This window comes from Erigeron canadensis, chromosome 2 (assembly GCF_010389155.1).
Source record: "Erigeron canadensis isolate Cc75 chromosome 2, C_canadensis_v1, whole genome shotgun sequence".
Taxonomy (NCBI): domain Eukaryota; kingdom Viridiplantae; phylum Streptophyta; class Magnoliopsida; order Asterales; family Asteraceae; genus Erigeron; species Erigeron canadensis.
The window spans coordinates 23,807,173-23,821,542 of NC_057762.1; the positions used below are offsets into that span (position 1 = coordinate 23,807,173).

A 14,370-nucleotide genomic window follows, 5' to 3' on the forward strand; every position below is an offset into this window, starting at 1 on the left:
TTAAAGCCTTTCCAAAGCCATGGCAATCTTGTCCTCTCCTAATCTCTTTCTTTATGGCTTTCCTGCATTTGGGGGGTCCTCCTGCAAGTCCCTCTTCTGAGCATGGAGGACCCTTTCCCCTCCTTTTTCCATCCAAGATAGATTTCCATTCATATTTCAGGTTTACGACGTCATCCTTAATGCAAAATCATGCCTACGGAAAAATGATTTGCGTCGTGCTTTAGAAATGGACATGTAACAGAAAACATTGGTTTTGCGACTTTGATGTAGTTTTTTTTTTTTTTTGAATGATACTTCATGAGATACCGGTGTTTTAAAATTTATGAAAGAGATTATATATGTGTTGGAATGAGATATGAATTGTTTGCCATGCTTCGGAAGCCAGGAATTAGAAAACACTGAACAAGAGGATCTTCCTGTTGCACAAACAAAAGGGCATCCCTCTTCTCAACCTTCTGGTATATATTTTTGTATGCATGCATGCTTTTATATAATCTCCCTTGAAGATTTCACATTTTCAAGAGGTGTTATCGTCCAACTATAGATATATCTTGTTTGTTAATACATAATAAAAGACATTGTGATGCCTCTCTGCAGTTTGTTTATGACAGGAAAAAAAAAGGGGAAAAATTAATTGCAAAAATTAAAAAATTAATTGCAAAAATTAAAAAATGTATTAAAATTTCTCGGTTCTATTGTCTGTATCCAACTCTGACGACCTCTATTAACCATTTCCATTGACTAGTGTCTTTACTTTGTACAAGTACTAGATGAATCACCTTCAATTCCCTCCCAACGTTTTCTCGTTTGGCTAGAGGTTCTTATGGAAGCAGTCTTTGTACCTTTGGATAGAGGCATGACTATCTATATCTCACCCCCATAACCCACTTATGCAGGGATTGGGTGGTGTTGTTGTTGTGGTGGTTGTTTAGATGAATCAATCTCAAGACCTCTAATTCAAATTTTGTTGTATTTCAGTGAAAATTACTGACCCGCCATCGGGACCTGCTAGTCAAGCCAATAAGCAAGGAGAAGAAGGTGCTATTGCGAATGATACAAAGGAAGCAAATGAAGTTACGGTTAGTTCAGCTCATAGTTTTGGTTTCCGAGAGCTGGCCATGGCTACCAAGAATTTCCGGAGAGAAACTCTATTAGGTGAGAGTAGAGTAGGAAAGGTTTATAAAGGAACTCTTCAAAGTACTGGCCAGGTTAGTGAATTTGACCCATTTGTCATCATTTTTACCCCTTTGCTAAATTTCTGCTTAAGTTTATAACACGAATTCATGAGACTGTTTATATGACAAAGGTTGTGGCCGTGAAGCAACTAGACAGACATGGAACAAAGGCAAACAAAGAGTTCCTTGCTGAAGTCAAGTTGTTAAGTCTCCTTCGCCATCCAAATCTAGCTGAACTCATAGGATATTGTGCCGATGGAGATCAGCGAATTCTTGTTTTTGAATACATGGAAAAGGGTTCCCTAAAAAATCTTATGCATGGTAATTTCTTCATCTCCTAGTAGAACTCTTATTAACTAATCAAGAAAATGAAATCGATGGAAGTTAGTTACCCTCGGTCTAAGTGGTTGAGGTGAGTTATCCGAGGAATTCAGTAATGGGGAGGTCATGGGTTTAAGTCTCACATGTGACAAAAAAATTGGGGTTTCATGTTGGGCCATGGGTTTTTTCTCCCCTATGGTTGGTTTTATCCTGTGGAGTGTAAAGATGATCGGCGGGCCAGTGATCTCAATTTGTTGTTCAAAAAAGACTTAGTAGTTAGTACTTTGTTGCAAAGAATAATTGTACTGCAAGATTCAAGCCAACAAATACAATATTTTGAAAAAGAAAATAAGTTGGGTAAGGTATGGAAATATCTTAAATACAAATTAATCACGATTGACATTTTCTTGTAATGTTTATTGTATATGTATAGATTAATCTTCTATTAAAATGACATGAAAATCGTGTCAATTTGTATGATTCTCAGTTTCTTACTTCAATGACAGAGGATCAACCAGAAAGAGAGCCATTAGATTGGATCACAAGAATGAAAATAGCCTCAGGAGCTGCACAAGCTCTAGAATATTTACACGAGAAGGCGAATCCACCCATTCTTTATCGCAACTTCACGTCTACAAACGTTTTGCTGGATGAAAATATGGAGCCAAAGCTAACTGATTACGGGCTTGTGAAGCTTGAAACTGACACTGGTAATACTATGCAACAAAGGATAGTGTCTACTGTTGGTTGTGCTCCAGAATATGAACAAAATGGTGAGCTCACTCCAAAATCCGATGTTTACAGTTTTGGGATCGTTCTACTTGAGCTTATTGCCGGAAGAAAAGCGCTAGACACCTCTCTACCAGAAGACGAACAAAATCTAGTTAAATGGGTACTTCTCATCGACCTGTTATATGTATAAAATAACATGTTAAATCTTACATTCAAATTCAAACAAACTAGTTACCTGTAAGCACTTTCCCTTTACATATATGCACACATAAAAGTTGATAAAGTGAATTGGGTTTCACAAATTTCTCTAATTCTCTACTATTGAAAGTGCAAAATACTAGTGTTTTTTATGAGTGAACTTTTATTGGCTTGTCACATTCTTTAATTTATCTGCCAAGAGTTTATGAATGTTGATATGCCAAAAGGATTTATAAATTTTTTTGTAAACACAGGCCCAACCCTATTTTAGAGATCCAAAAAGGTTTCCTGAGATGGCAGATCCTCAGTTAAAAGGAGCATTTCCAGATAAAAGTTTAAATCAAGCAGTTGGGGTAGCAGCGATGTGTGTACAAGATGACCCATCTGTGCGACCCATGATCTCCGATGTAGTTGCAGCCCTCAGCTTTCTCACCGTGACTCCCGTCCCACAACCACAAGCACAACAAGAATCTCAACCACAAACTGATCCTTCTCCTGCTCTAAAAGATGATCAAAATGAAGAAAATCGTTCATCATGGTCGTCTTCATCAAATGAAAATGAACAAGAGCTTGAAGTAGCATCTAGTCAGAATGATGATTCAGAAGATTATAGCTATACTGATTCTGAAGATGAGGATGAACATGCTTCAATGAACAACTACAAGGCTCGATATGCTGATGATAGAGGTGGTGGTACTTCATCTTCGGGAAGTTTATACAACGAAGATGATTATAGTGAGGATGAAAGCCAACAAGAAGTGAATTCCTATCAATCGAAACCAAAGAGCATTAAACGTAAAGTTACATTTGAGAAGGAAAAAGGAAGTGTGAGTAGGCATTCATCTAAACGAAACAACAAGAGTTTCAAAACACACTCGCATACCAGTATGAGAAAGAAAAGTGTAAACAGAAGATCATCAAGAAACAACTCAAGTAGGATTGGAAATAATGATCAAACTGGCAACGAGCCGTCCACATCAAATAATAAATCGCGGTCAAGAAGCAACAAGAGCTTCAGGACACAATTAGATTTAGGTTTGAGCCAGAAGAGTGTTGATAGGAAATCATCAAAAATCAATGAAAGACCGGTTATTCATGGTAGTAAGAGCAAGAAAAGTCACCCCGTGTTACAAGACGATCAAAGAAGTACTGAGCCTTATGAATCAAATACCAAGTTGAGCTCTAGAAATAATCGTAGAAACAATATGCAGGTGAGCACTAGAAGATCAAAAACTAACAAAATCGAGTATGGTGAAAGCGGCAACTCGTCATTTTCATCGGATAGTGAAAGCAGCAGAAGAGATTTGGACTTTGAATCAACAAGAACCAACTTTAGTGAATCGAATTCGATCATCAGAAACAGTGATGTAGAAAATTTGGATGCAAGAAAAGGAAAGATTTAAGGGTCTATATGAGTTTGAATTAGAAAGTTTAGTTTAGAATTAATACTAAAACAACAAATGAGTCTTGCATATATCTTTTTATAAGTGTAGCTTGTATATCATTAATCATCATATGTATACGCTTCAGTACTCTTGATGTTCCTACGGTAATTTAATAGTTTAATGCGTAGAGATTAACCACAAAATTACTCGAATTAATCAACCCATTTCATTGATGCATAACTACAGCCTTGAAGACTATTATTAACGTTCATAAAATAAGTACTTTATGTAGTACAGCCTTAAAGGCTACTGTTAACGTTGATAAAATAAGTACTTTCTGTATCAAAGCTCATTTTTTAAATTTTATGATAAAAAACTATTTATATACAACTCGTAGGGTTGTCATTACAAGGAAAAAAATCCTTTATCTTCAAAGGTATATGCACATATTTTTCATATCACCCCAAAGTAGGCCCAAACACACTCGCAAACAGAGGCTTCTTCTGCCTGGCCCCAAGTCCCCAACAACTCCAACCAACACTTGGCCTAGACAAACATATTAAAAGATCATAAAACAAACAAAATAATTCACACTTTCTGAAAACTCTACCCTGAAAAAAGGCCACAAAAGTGAACAAAATGTACAATTGTGCTATAGATCCCAACCATCTTTCCTTCTCTTGAAACTCACCTTCCTATCAGATAATCCACCATACATCTCTGTAAACTTCTCTAAACAATTGCTTCGAACCCGATAATGTGCTTGTGTATTTTCACTAATCGCTACCCCGGAAAACTTGGATGTATCGATAGCCCACGCTGGTTTCACATACTCGACTGCTGGGCCTGAAGAAGTCGCGTTTGCGTACAAGAAATTCATCAACACATCCTCACAGTTGAAAAACTTGTCTACCGCGTCTCTCCCTGCTTTCACTTCTTCACTCCAATACCGATCAAACGCCAGTTGATGATCCATATATGCAGCACCAGTTAATATCATGTTATATCCGTTGAACTTACGAGCATGTTTCTCGCCTCGGTACTCCAATGGGCCGGGCCCATTGACTAACCGAGGATAAAATCCTACTAGCCTGCCTGGATTCTCTCTCCATACTTTGAACCCACGTTCGATGTAATCACAACTCATAATTATGTCATCGTCTAGTTGGAGGACGGCTCTGGTCTTTATCAATGGGTCCTTCTTGAACCGGTTGTTTAGTGAGTTCTTTTCCTCAACACGGATTCTTACTGGCACAGCCGAGTCGAATGTGGTTGGATCAGGAGGTGTCCCTTTATTCCATACCACCACTATTTCTCGAACCGAAGGACATTGAGAGTAATGCTGTATATATAAATTCAAGTTCCATAATCGAGCATCGTAGGTCATGGCTAACATTGTAAACTGCGAGTAATGGTTGTCGACAGCATAAGAATCTTGAGCACCACTTCCTCCATATATGTATTGAATCCCGACACACATTAGCACGATTGAAGCTATCAGGATAATGAAAAACGCAAACCGGCCGAGGCTAGTTTTTGGGTTCATCTTGCACCTAAGAACCGAACCCAACCTGTTCAACCGGCTCAGGTACTGCCTTAACTTAGAAGATAACAAGCTCGATCGTTCCCAAACCAAAAACGCATCGGTTCTTTTCTTTATATTATGCGGGCACCAACTAAGCGGCACAATGCACTTCACGAACCCAAGCAGCATACCCATTACAAAAACAAGCATACCAGCCACTAATATCAACAAGCAACCAATAATCAACCGGCGTGACATATCACCTGACGGGGTTCTATCTCCATCTGAAACCGCAATCCACTGACCAGACGTTAACTGTTGTGCGTCGAGATGGTGAGACCTAGCACCATTCCATGCATTTTTACCCTTTGTTGGTTTCTGAAAGCCCAGATCAACTTCAACCTCTTTATAGTTGTAAGGGGTAAGTACTTCAATCTTGAACACGCGCACACGTTTGCCATATGTCTCGCCATCATCTTGACCTGGCCGGTACACGTTTCCATTGTAAACAAAGGGTCTACCTCCATTTCTTGCTCCGGTTTTCTTGTCAGTGTTATAAACAGGGTTTTTCTTATGTTGTTTCCATGGCCCGAGTGGTGAGTTGCTATACCAAATCTCAAGCTCTCCGTTTTTTTTAGTGCTGACTCGGCTATGATCTGACCCAAAAAGCCAGTACCTAGATTCGTATTCCATAATAAAAGAATCAATTAGTGGTCGTTTCAAAATGACCTTCTCGAGTTTCCACTTCAGTGGAAACTCGACTGCTCTATACAGACGCAAATCGCCCTTTTTACTTCCTTCTGGCATCATATATATCTGCAAAAAGTACATAACATTAGCAATTCATCGTTTTATAACAAACGCAAAATACACGATTTTAAATATCGTACTTGGCCCTTGTAGTCGAATACATATGGATACGAAAGATGCCATTCTTCATCCAACACGACCCCGAGTTGTTCCCACGACGCTCCGTTGTCTAAGCTTCTCGCCACCCCGATATCTCCTTGCATTGTAATAGAATTTTTGGTCTCGAAGAAAAGGTAGAGAATGTCATCCTGGAACACGATTTGAATTTCAAAGTCAACATACGACTGCCACTATACAGTATACGTTTTCTAGATAAATTCAAATATTTTGACTTTTGGGGAAAAAATAAAGTATAAATGTAGTACAAAAAAATATATAAAGTTACTTTTCAACCATTTCAAAAGCAGGTAGACGTTTAACGCATGAAGAAAAAACTAATACATATATAAGTTTTAATTCACTAATTTAAGATGTCATATTCTAGTTGTTGGGTAGAATTAATGAAATTACGAAACAATAATTATAATATTAAACTGAACACAAGGTGGAATTTTATAGTATCAAAAGACAAAAACAGAAACAGCAAATGCATAACTTTGAAATTTTGCCACTAAAATGTAGTTGTTGGGTGGTTGTATTTGTTATTCTCATTTTTTTATAAAGGCAAAAAGTTTTAACATCAGGTGAAGGTGTATTATGCCATTTATGGGAGCAGGCATTTATAGAAAAAAATTATTTAGAATAGTATAAGATAAAGATTGGAAAAGTAAATAGCGACTCTTGGAAGTATGGAAAATGTTGTATTCTTCATATTTTTTTAGTAATTACATACACATATTCCAACAATAATATTTCCAAAATCCTGAGTATTACTTAATTCATTAAATCCTTTTTTAAGTATAAAGCCAAAATAAGATCAATAGAATTAATATAAGATTACGTGAATGTTAAAATCCAACTGGTTTCTGTAGCTATAACCGTTCTTTTAATAAATTTCATGCGGTATTTATAGTAATATACTCACATGACAATAGATATAAAACAAGAGTAAGAAATCAGTATAATAGATGCAAATAAAATAAAATAAAATAAAAACTCATGGTCATTAGTATATTATATATAATAATTTAAATTTATATATGTAGATTAAAACTTTATTAAGCTCTTATCAACTTTTTCCACATGTTGTACAGTTATACTTTAACAGCATAAAAGCACTCAACTTTTACAAAAATTATTAAGTTATACTCATTTTCCAAACAAATTGTGTACAATTATTATCAACAATTTAATCATATAGATACGGAAAATAATTTACATATTATTAAAATATACCACTCGCACCCTTTAATAATTCACCAATCAATTCCTATTATGGATATACACAAATTATTGAAAGTTAATTCTAAAGAAAATAATTATTCGATTGACAAAATAAATTCCAAAGAAGAAAAGACTCTTAAGAGAGTTGGTGAAAAAGAAGTCAAAATCACATCACAAGTAAAATCCACATCATAGTACAAACTATGATGCCTACCGAAAATTTTGTAGATATCAAAATAAGTTTTTCTAAAAAAAACAAATGATTCCAAACAAAAATGTAAAAAATCATTGATCTTGGACCAAAAATAAGCACTTTATTTTCTTGTTTGATATTCTTTAGTTTTGTAGCTTGTAAAAAAAACAATTTCCAGCATCATAAAACCAAAATAAAATAAAATTTCCTAAAATTACCTTAACATAAAGAAAAGGGTCAGCAACAAAGTTACTTGGAAACCCAGAATCAGTAACCGAACCACAAGTCACAATTGGGTTAGCCACAGGCCATGCTGCACTTTTATTCTCCCAAACATCCATCTGCATCCAAAAACACAAAAATTGTTCATGAATTAATTTTTTTCAAAATTTAAACACAAAAACAATAATACTAAATTCCGACACAAACAAGGTACAAAAAATTAATATTAAACAGTCTTATGACCGCTTTTAAAACATGTGATCACTAATCATAACCCATTTCATAAAATAAAAAACCCACAAAACCCCAACAACCACCTTTTTTTTTTTTTTTTCCAAACTTCAAATTAGTACTACAAAATTGAAATTAAGAAGAAAAAAAAAAAGCCAAATAATTATATACTAATAATATATATATATATAAAAAAGGTAGGCTCACAGCTTCAATGGGTTTAAGAGAAAAGGGTGAGTCCCCATAAAAGACACCAATAGACCAAGAACCTTCACTGTCTTCTTGACAACCAACTGATGTTGTTGATGATGATATATATTTATTTCCATATAACAAATAATTATACATAAACCCAAATGAACTCAACACCATAAACGATACAAACAAAAAATAAATAGTTGATGAAGTGCTCCCATTATCATTCACGCGCCACCGCTGATGGCTTTTCTCGGTACTTCCGCCACTAACTCCGCCAGACACCATTTTCCAAACCAAAAAATTATTTATGACACAAAAAGGTGACAGAATACAAATATTACAAAAAATATATTATTTGTTTCTAGAATGGAATTAACTGCTCACACGACACATAACCATTTTGTAGAAGTTACACAGTTTATGAAAGAAAGAAAGAAATTATATATTATGTGTTTCTAGAATGGAATTTTTTTGTGTAGGATTATATATATATATAGGGGAATTAAGTTAGGATTAGAATGAAAGGTGGTTTTGATTTTTGAAATGTGTTATGGAAAAATAAAATAAAAAGAAAGTTTGAAGAGAGGGAGTGGGTTTAATAGTTTATAAGAAGGAAAAACGTGGCTGCCTGCGTGTATTTGTTGACTGATGTGTTTTTTGGAATTGAATTTTCTTGCAACTTTGACCAAAACTGGACACAAAAAAGCATCCGGCTTTTTGCACTTTAACCGTTGTTGGATTACAAATATTTATTACTTCAGCATTTTTCATATATTTGTCCATAATATTCATATATTTGTCCATAATAATATTGAGGGTAAATTATACTTTTCATCTATGAAGTTGTCAGCTTTTGTACTTTTCGTCCCTAACTTTTAAAAATTACTATTTATACCTCAAAGTTGCCAAATTTTAGCAATCAACGTCCAAGTGGGTAACGGTGTGAGATTATGGCCGTTAGCCATGGCACGCGCGATTCACATGAGGGCAAAAAAGACTTTCCGCCCCTCTCTCAGCTTACAAAATAAGCTTTTTCAATCGGGTTTTTCATTTGCAATCCTTAATCTTTTCACCCAAAATTCTCTCTCTCATACACACACATAAAATCAGTTTAAGAATCTTTGCCAGATTATGGCCAAGAATGATGAAGAACCCGATTTACATATACGTGGAGAAGATTTTGATATTCTCACCCATAAGAATCTTTATGATATGATCCCAATCTGTAACTTTTTAATCTTTTAGGGTTTTTGTTAATGTCAAAGCTGGTTTTCATGATAATTAAATAATTATTTTTTAAATCATATTTTATTTTCAACAGATCCCAATATATAGCTTTTTCATTTTTAAAATTAAATTAGGGTTTTGTCAAAAATTGTGTAAATTAAATTAGGGGTTTTCAATATAATTAATTATTTTTTAAATTATACTTTTTTTTCAACATGCAGAGGTGTACCTTGATTTTTTTTCAATGGAACTGCATCATGCTAGGGGTTTTACTTATTTTCCAGGAAGACGTTACATTATTGGAAAGAAGGTAATATGTGACTAGCATAATTTCGACACTTTTAGTATCAGTTATAATATTACACAAGTACTTGAGAGCCTTGGTCATGATCGTAAGAGTACAATGTTTTACCATTTTAAGAAACCTGGGGGAAACTTGGATGATGGTCTGGTTGGTTTAAGTACTCAGGAAGATGTAGACATAATGTTGAAGCATGCAAAGAGAACTAGGTTTATAGAGGTTTATGTTGAACATGAGAAAACTATTTTGCTTAATCACATTATAACAACTGATATAGGTGAGACAAGTAGCATGCGTAGGCTGTTTAAACAGAATGATGATTTGGTGGAAAATGATAATAACATTGATGGTTTAGAGGGTAAATGTAATGAGGGTTGTGGTTTAGATGAAAGTAATGGTAATGTGGGTGATGCTGCTAATGATGAACCTAATGCTAATGAGGGTGGTGGATTAGAGGGTAATGAGGGTTTTGTCAATAAGGAAGGTGATGGTGCTTGTGAGGGTGATTTCAATAATGAGGGTCAAGCTACTAATGAGGGTCATGCTGCTAATGAAAGTATGGAAGATTTGCTTGAAAAGGGTGACCTTGTGTATCATGTAGATGTTGATATGTCTCACTTTAAGGGTAAATTTGAAAGGTATGATGTAAACTGGGTTGGGAAAGGGGTTGAAACTTCTGTTGGTGAGTTATATATGGGCAATGAAGTGTTAGCTATAGACTTTGATGAGTATGACAGTGGATGTGGCTCTGATGAAGAAGGGATTGAAAAAAAACAAAAATTAAGAAGGTTGAAGGTGGAGCATACTTCAAGGGGTAAGAAATATTTACCATTCCATCTTGGTCAGACTTTTAAGGAGAAAAAAGATATTCAAGTGTTACTGAAAAATCATTTAGTTGAGACTAGAAGTGATATCAAGATAGTGAAGAATGATCATGAGAGGATTAGGGATGTTTGTCATGGTCATATCCCAACTTTAACATTAAACAAGATTCCTACAAAGTTGCCTGTGAGAAGGAAAAGGTCCAATAGACAAACTATGGGGTCCAATAAGAATAAAAATAAGGGGCCTAACAATGAGGAGGAATCCAACAACAAAGCAACAAAAGGGGAGACAAGTGAGGGTAAAAAGGTCAAAACCAAAACACCTACTTGTCCTTGGACCCTACTTGTGTCAAAACCAGAAGATAAAGAAAATTGGAGTGTAAAAACTTTTAACACAAGCAAACTCCATTTTTTTTTATCACGGAATGTTTGTGACATAGTTAGGTCAGATCTTGATATCTCAGGTGAAGCTCTTCAAGATCTACTAACTAAACAGTTTGAGATAAGTATCAGCAAGATGGCAGCCTACAGAGCAAAAGAGAAAGCTGTGAAGAAACTAAAAGGGGATTATCATGAGCAGTTTGGTTTGTTAAGAGATTAAATCATGGAATTGCAACAAAAAAATATCCAAACACCACTGTTAAGCTAGAATTTGCATACCAGTCAGTTAATCCAGCTTCTGAAACTAGGGTTTTTAAGAGGATTTATGTTTGTTTGGGGTCATTGAAGCAGGGGTTTAAGGAGTTAGGTAGGGAGTTGATTGGATTAGATGAGGCATTTATGAAAGGTCCATACCCTGGTCAACTGCTGACAGCTGTAAGTGTGGATGGAAATAATGGCATTTATCCCGTGGCTTATGCCCTTGTTGTAACATCCCAAACTTTCCAAGTTTGACTATTTGACTATTCCGTTAGTTAACGTTAGGTTTCGTCAAGTTTATGTCTCTTAGGTAATTTATGTGTAAGGATATATGCATTTAATTTCCAAAAGGTCCACATCGTTTGATAACTCATGGGCCAAATGGGTTGTATGTGCTTCCTTTTCACTCGAATCGGCCTATTGGGCCAAATTATGTTCATCATTTGTATAAACGGGTCAAATGGATTATATGTGCCCATCTTTACTACTTAAGGGCCTATTGGGCCTACATAATCGTTTCATATCTCATGTGAGTCGTGTGTATGTATATATGGATATAAGTATGTTGTAACATCCTGGCCATTTTTCTTGTGTCACTGACTGATCGTTAGTTAAACGATAATAGTTTGTAAGGTCGTTAATTCCTTTAATTATTAAGCAATTAATATGGAGCATCACACTACAAATATTATTATGGACTATAGACTAGAAAATAATTATGGTGGTGGTAGTGCTCACGTGAAGTGCAAGAACAAAAGGAGAAAAAGGGCCCAAAAAATGATTATTGGTGGACTAGTGTTGTTGGGCCGAGAACAAAGAAGGAAAGAAAGAAGTGGGCCTAGCCCATTGTTCTTGTGAGCTGCGTCCAAAAAAAAAAAAAGAGAGAGAGGGCCGAAGCCCTTTTTGTTTTGTGAGGCGGTCGAGAAACAGAATAACAAAAAACGTATATATATTCTTGAAGCAGCTCAATATTTGTTAACCTAGCCTACATTTAATACTAGGTGGATTTAATTTAGACGTAGCTTAAATCAATAAGGGTTTTTTTGTTGTTGTTTCGTTCGTGAGTTACGCACCACAAGAAGGCCAAAAGCCTTTGGCTTTCGGTATCGGTCGAATAGAAGCAGCAACTCGTCATCATCAGTATTATTATTTTATTTCGTTCCATTCATAAGGAATAAAGGGTGTAGTTTCAATATTATCCTACTCGAGGTAAGATAACATCTTTCGTCACCTGATGGTACAACAAAACATAGTTTTTATAAGTTAAACCCCCCCAAATAAATATAATTGCATGTTTTTATGATTATGGGATTATATGGGAGGTTCTCATGGGATATGTAAAATTACCATTGATGATTAATGGTAAGTTATGTAAGTTTTAACGGTATGATGATATGCATGTGATATGAAATGATTTAATGCTATGATTATATGAATGTTTGCATGGCTTGAACACCTAGTCACTAGACATATGAATAGGATTGCCATGTCACATGCACGTTTAAGGGCCCTAAAGTAAAGATGATTTTATGTGATTTGTTTAGGTGAAAGTTAGCCTAAGCTAATATAATTAATAAGTCTCGAGCATATATAAAGTCTTGTGTTAAGCTTAACCCGTGCTAGTTCCTCGGAGCTAGGGCGTATGTGGTCACGCGGTTGGGGAATCATGATACCTCCCGTGGCATAGTTACGTTTGAGTATTCCGGGTGGAGTAACTAACCACCAATGCGTAAAGGCATAAACGGTTTATTCAGTTGGATAGACATTGTCTTTCCTTAATGACGCCGATGGACCACCTTATGGTTTACCCATCATGTCGGGTGTGAGGACTCCATGTATGGTCTATGACTGCCTACACACAACCCCACATCCCTATGTAAGTGGCATAAGTCACTTAGCCTATGTCTAGGCAAAGATATAAAGTAATGAAAGAAAGATATGAAAGAAAAGTTAGGCACATTAGGTATATGATGATCCTATTGTGTTATATGCTATGTATGTGATATTAACTCTTATGACACGCTTTTGTTAATATATTATGAAATGGCAAATGTTTTCAAATCATGTTATCTTACTTAGCTAATTTATTAGCTAACACTTGTTCTTTTGAAAATGTTGTGCCTTCAGGATAAGCAAGCTTGAGCTAGGAAAAGATTAGCTCGGTGAGATGGGTAGAAGTAATAAAGAAGATTAGCATTAGACATTGAATGCTTAGACTTCACCTTTTAGCCATTGTTTGGCTACTTCATTTATGATTTATGATGCATGTAATAATGATGGCATTTATGTTGGTTCCATGACTTGGATTTTACTTTTATTATTTTGATGATGTACATTAGTAACACCATTTATGAAAGGTACCATCCGTTACGGATGGGGCAATTTTTAAAGTGATCTTTTCCGCTACATTTTTAAACGCCGTTTGGCAAAGTTTTTGAAAATCCAGGTTTTTAAATGACGGGTGTTACATGGTAGTATCAGAGAAATGGTTTAAGTGAACCAAAATTCGACCAAGACCATAGGATTTTGGACTTAAACCGCATGAGAAATGATAGGCTTAAGTAGTGATGCTTTAGCTTTATGATTAAATGTCTTTAGGACGGGTTGGGATGAGTGTGAGTGTAGGTTTGAGGCTTGAATATGTTTATGATATGTTTAGGCAATTAAGTAGGCCCTAACCTCTCTTTTGTTCTCACTCAATTCATCTCTAATCATCGTCATTATGTTGTAGACAAAATGGTTAATACTCGTTCTACTAGTCAACGTGATGGAGCTACCACTAGCAATGCTCCTATTAACCGGAATGAGGTTGGAAATCCGGCTAATCCAAGGCCTATTCGAAGGCCATATCCCGGTGAACAACCAACTAGGTCGGAGATCGAACGAGCTAACCCGGTAATCGAGCAGATTCCTACTCAAGCTGAAATGTACCAGGAATTGAGGGCTATGCGAGCTCAACTATAAAGAACCGAACAAGAACTTGCGCAAGTAAGGGCTGAAAGAGAAGTTAACTCACACGGGGAAGAGCATACGACTTCTAATCGCTCCAACCGTGTTGAGCCATCC

General features: G+C 35.7%; 2 protein-coding genes across 2 annotated transcripts; one reads left to right on the top strand and one right to left on the bottom strand.

Annotated features, from left to right (window-relative positions):
• The first annotated feature begins 313 nt into the window (after positions 1 to 313).
• LOC122587912 (probable serine/threonine-protein kinase PBL26) lies at positions 314 to 3,829 on the top strand. The gene is made up of 5 exons (XM_043760064.1): positions 314 to 458; positions 979 to 1,208; positions 1,307 to 1,496; positions 2,003 to 2,388; positions 2,681 to 3,829. Exons 1-5 carry the CDS (start codon positions 356 to 358, stop codon positions 3,827 to 3,829), a joined length of 2,058 nt encoding a protein of 685 aa, XP_043615999.1. The 5' UTR covers positions 314 to 355.
• A 316-nt stretch (positions 3,830 to 4,145) lies between these two features.
• Positions 4,146 to 8,847, bottom strand: LOC122589152 (glucosamine inositolphosphorylceramide transferase 1-like). Its single transcript, XM_043761398.1, has 4 exons — positions 8,323 to 8,847; positions 7,881 to 8,003; positions 6,227 to 6,394; positions 4,146 to 6,152 (listed from the first exon to the last, which is right to left on the bottom strand). Exons 1-4 carry the CDS (start codon positions 8,596 to 8,598, stop codon positions 4,464 to 4,466), a joined length of 2,256 nt encoding a protein of 751 aa, XP_043617333.1. The 5' UTR covers positions 8,599 to 8,847; the 3' UTR covers positions 4,146 to 4,463.
• Positions 8,848 to 14,370: the final 5,523 nt, after the last annotated feature.

Coding starts and splice junctions, on each gene's coding strand:
- LOC122587912 (XM_043760064.1), top strand. CDS start 356: ATGAATTGTTTGCCATGCTTCGGAAGCCAGGAATTAGAAAACACTGAA. Junction 1,497..2,002: donor CCTAAAAAATCTTATGCATG/GTAATTTCTTCA, acceptor CTTCAATGACAG/AGGATCAACCAGAAAGAGAG. Junction 2,389..2,680: donor AACAAAATCTAGTTAAATGG/GTACTTCTCATC, acceptor TTGTAAACACAG/GCCCAACCCTATTTTAGAGA.
- LOC122589152 (XM_043761398.1), bottom strand. CDS start 8,598: ATGGTGTCTGGCGGAGTTAGTGGCGGAAGTACCGAGAAAAGCCATCAG. Junction 8,004..8,322: donor CTCTTAAACCCATTGAAGCT/GTGAGCCTACCT, acceptor TTTTGGATGCAG/ATGGATGTTTGGGAGAATAA. Junction 6,153..6,226: donor TATTCGACTACAAGGGCCAA/GTACGATATTTA, acceptor TACTTTTTGCAG/ATATATATGATGCCAGAAGG.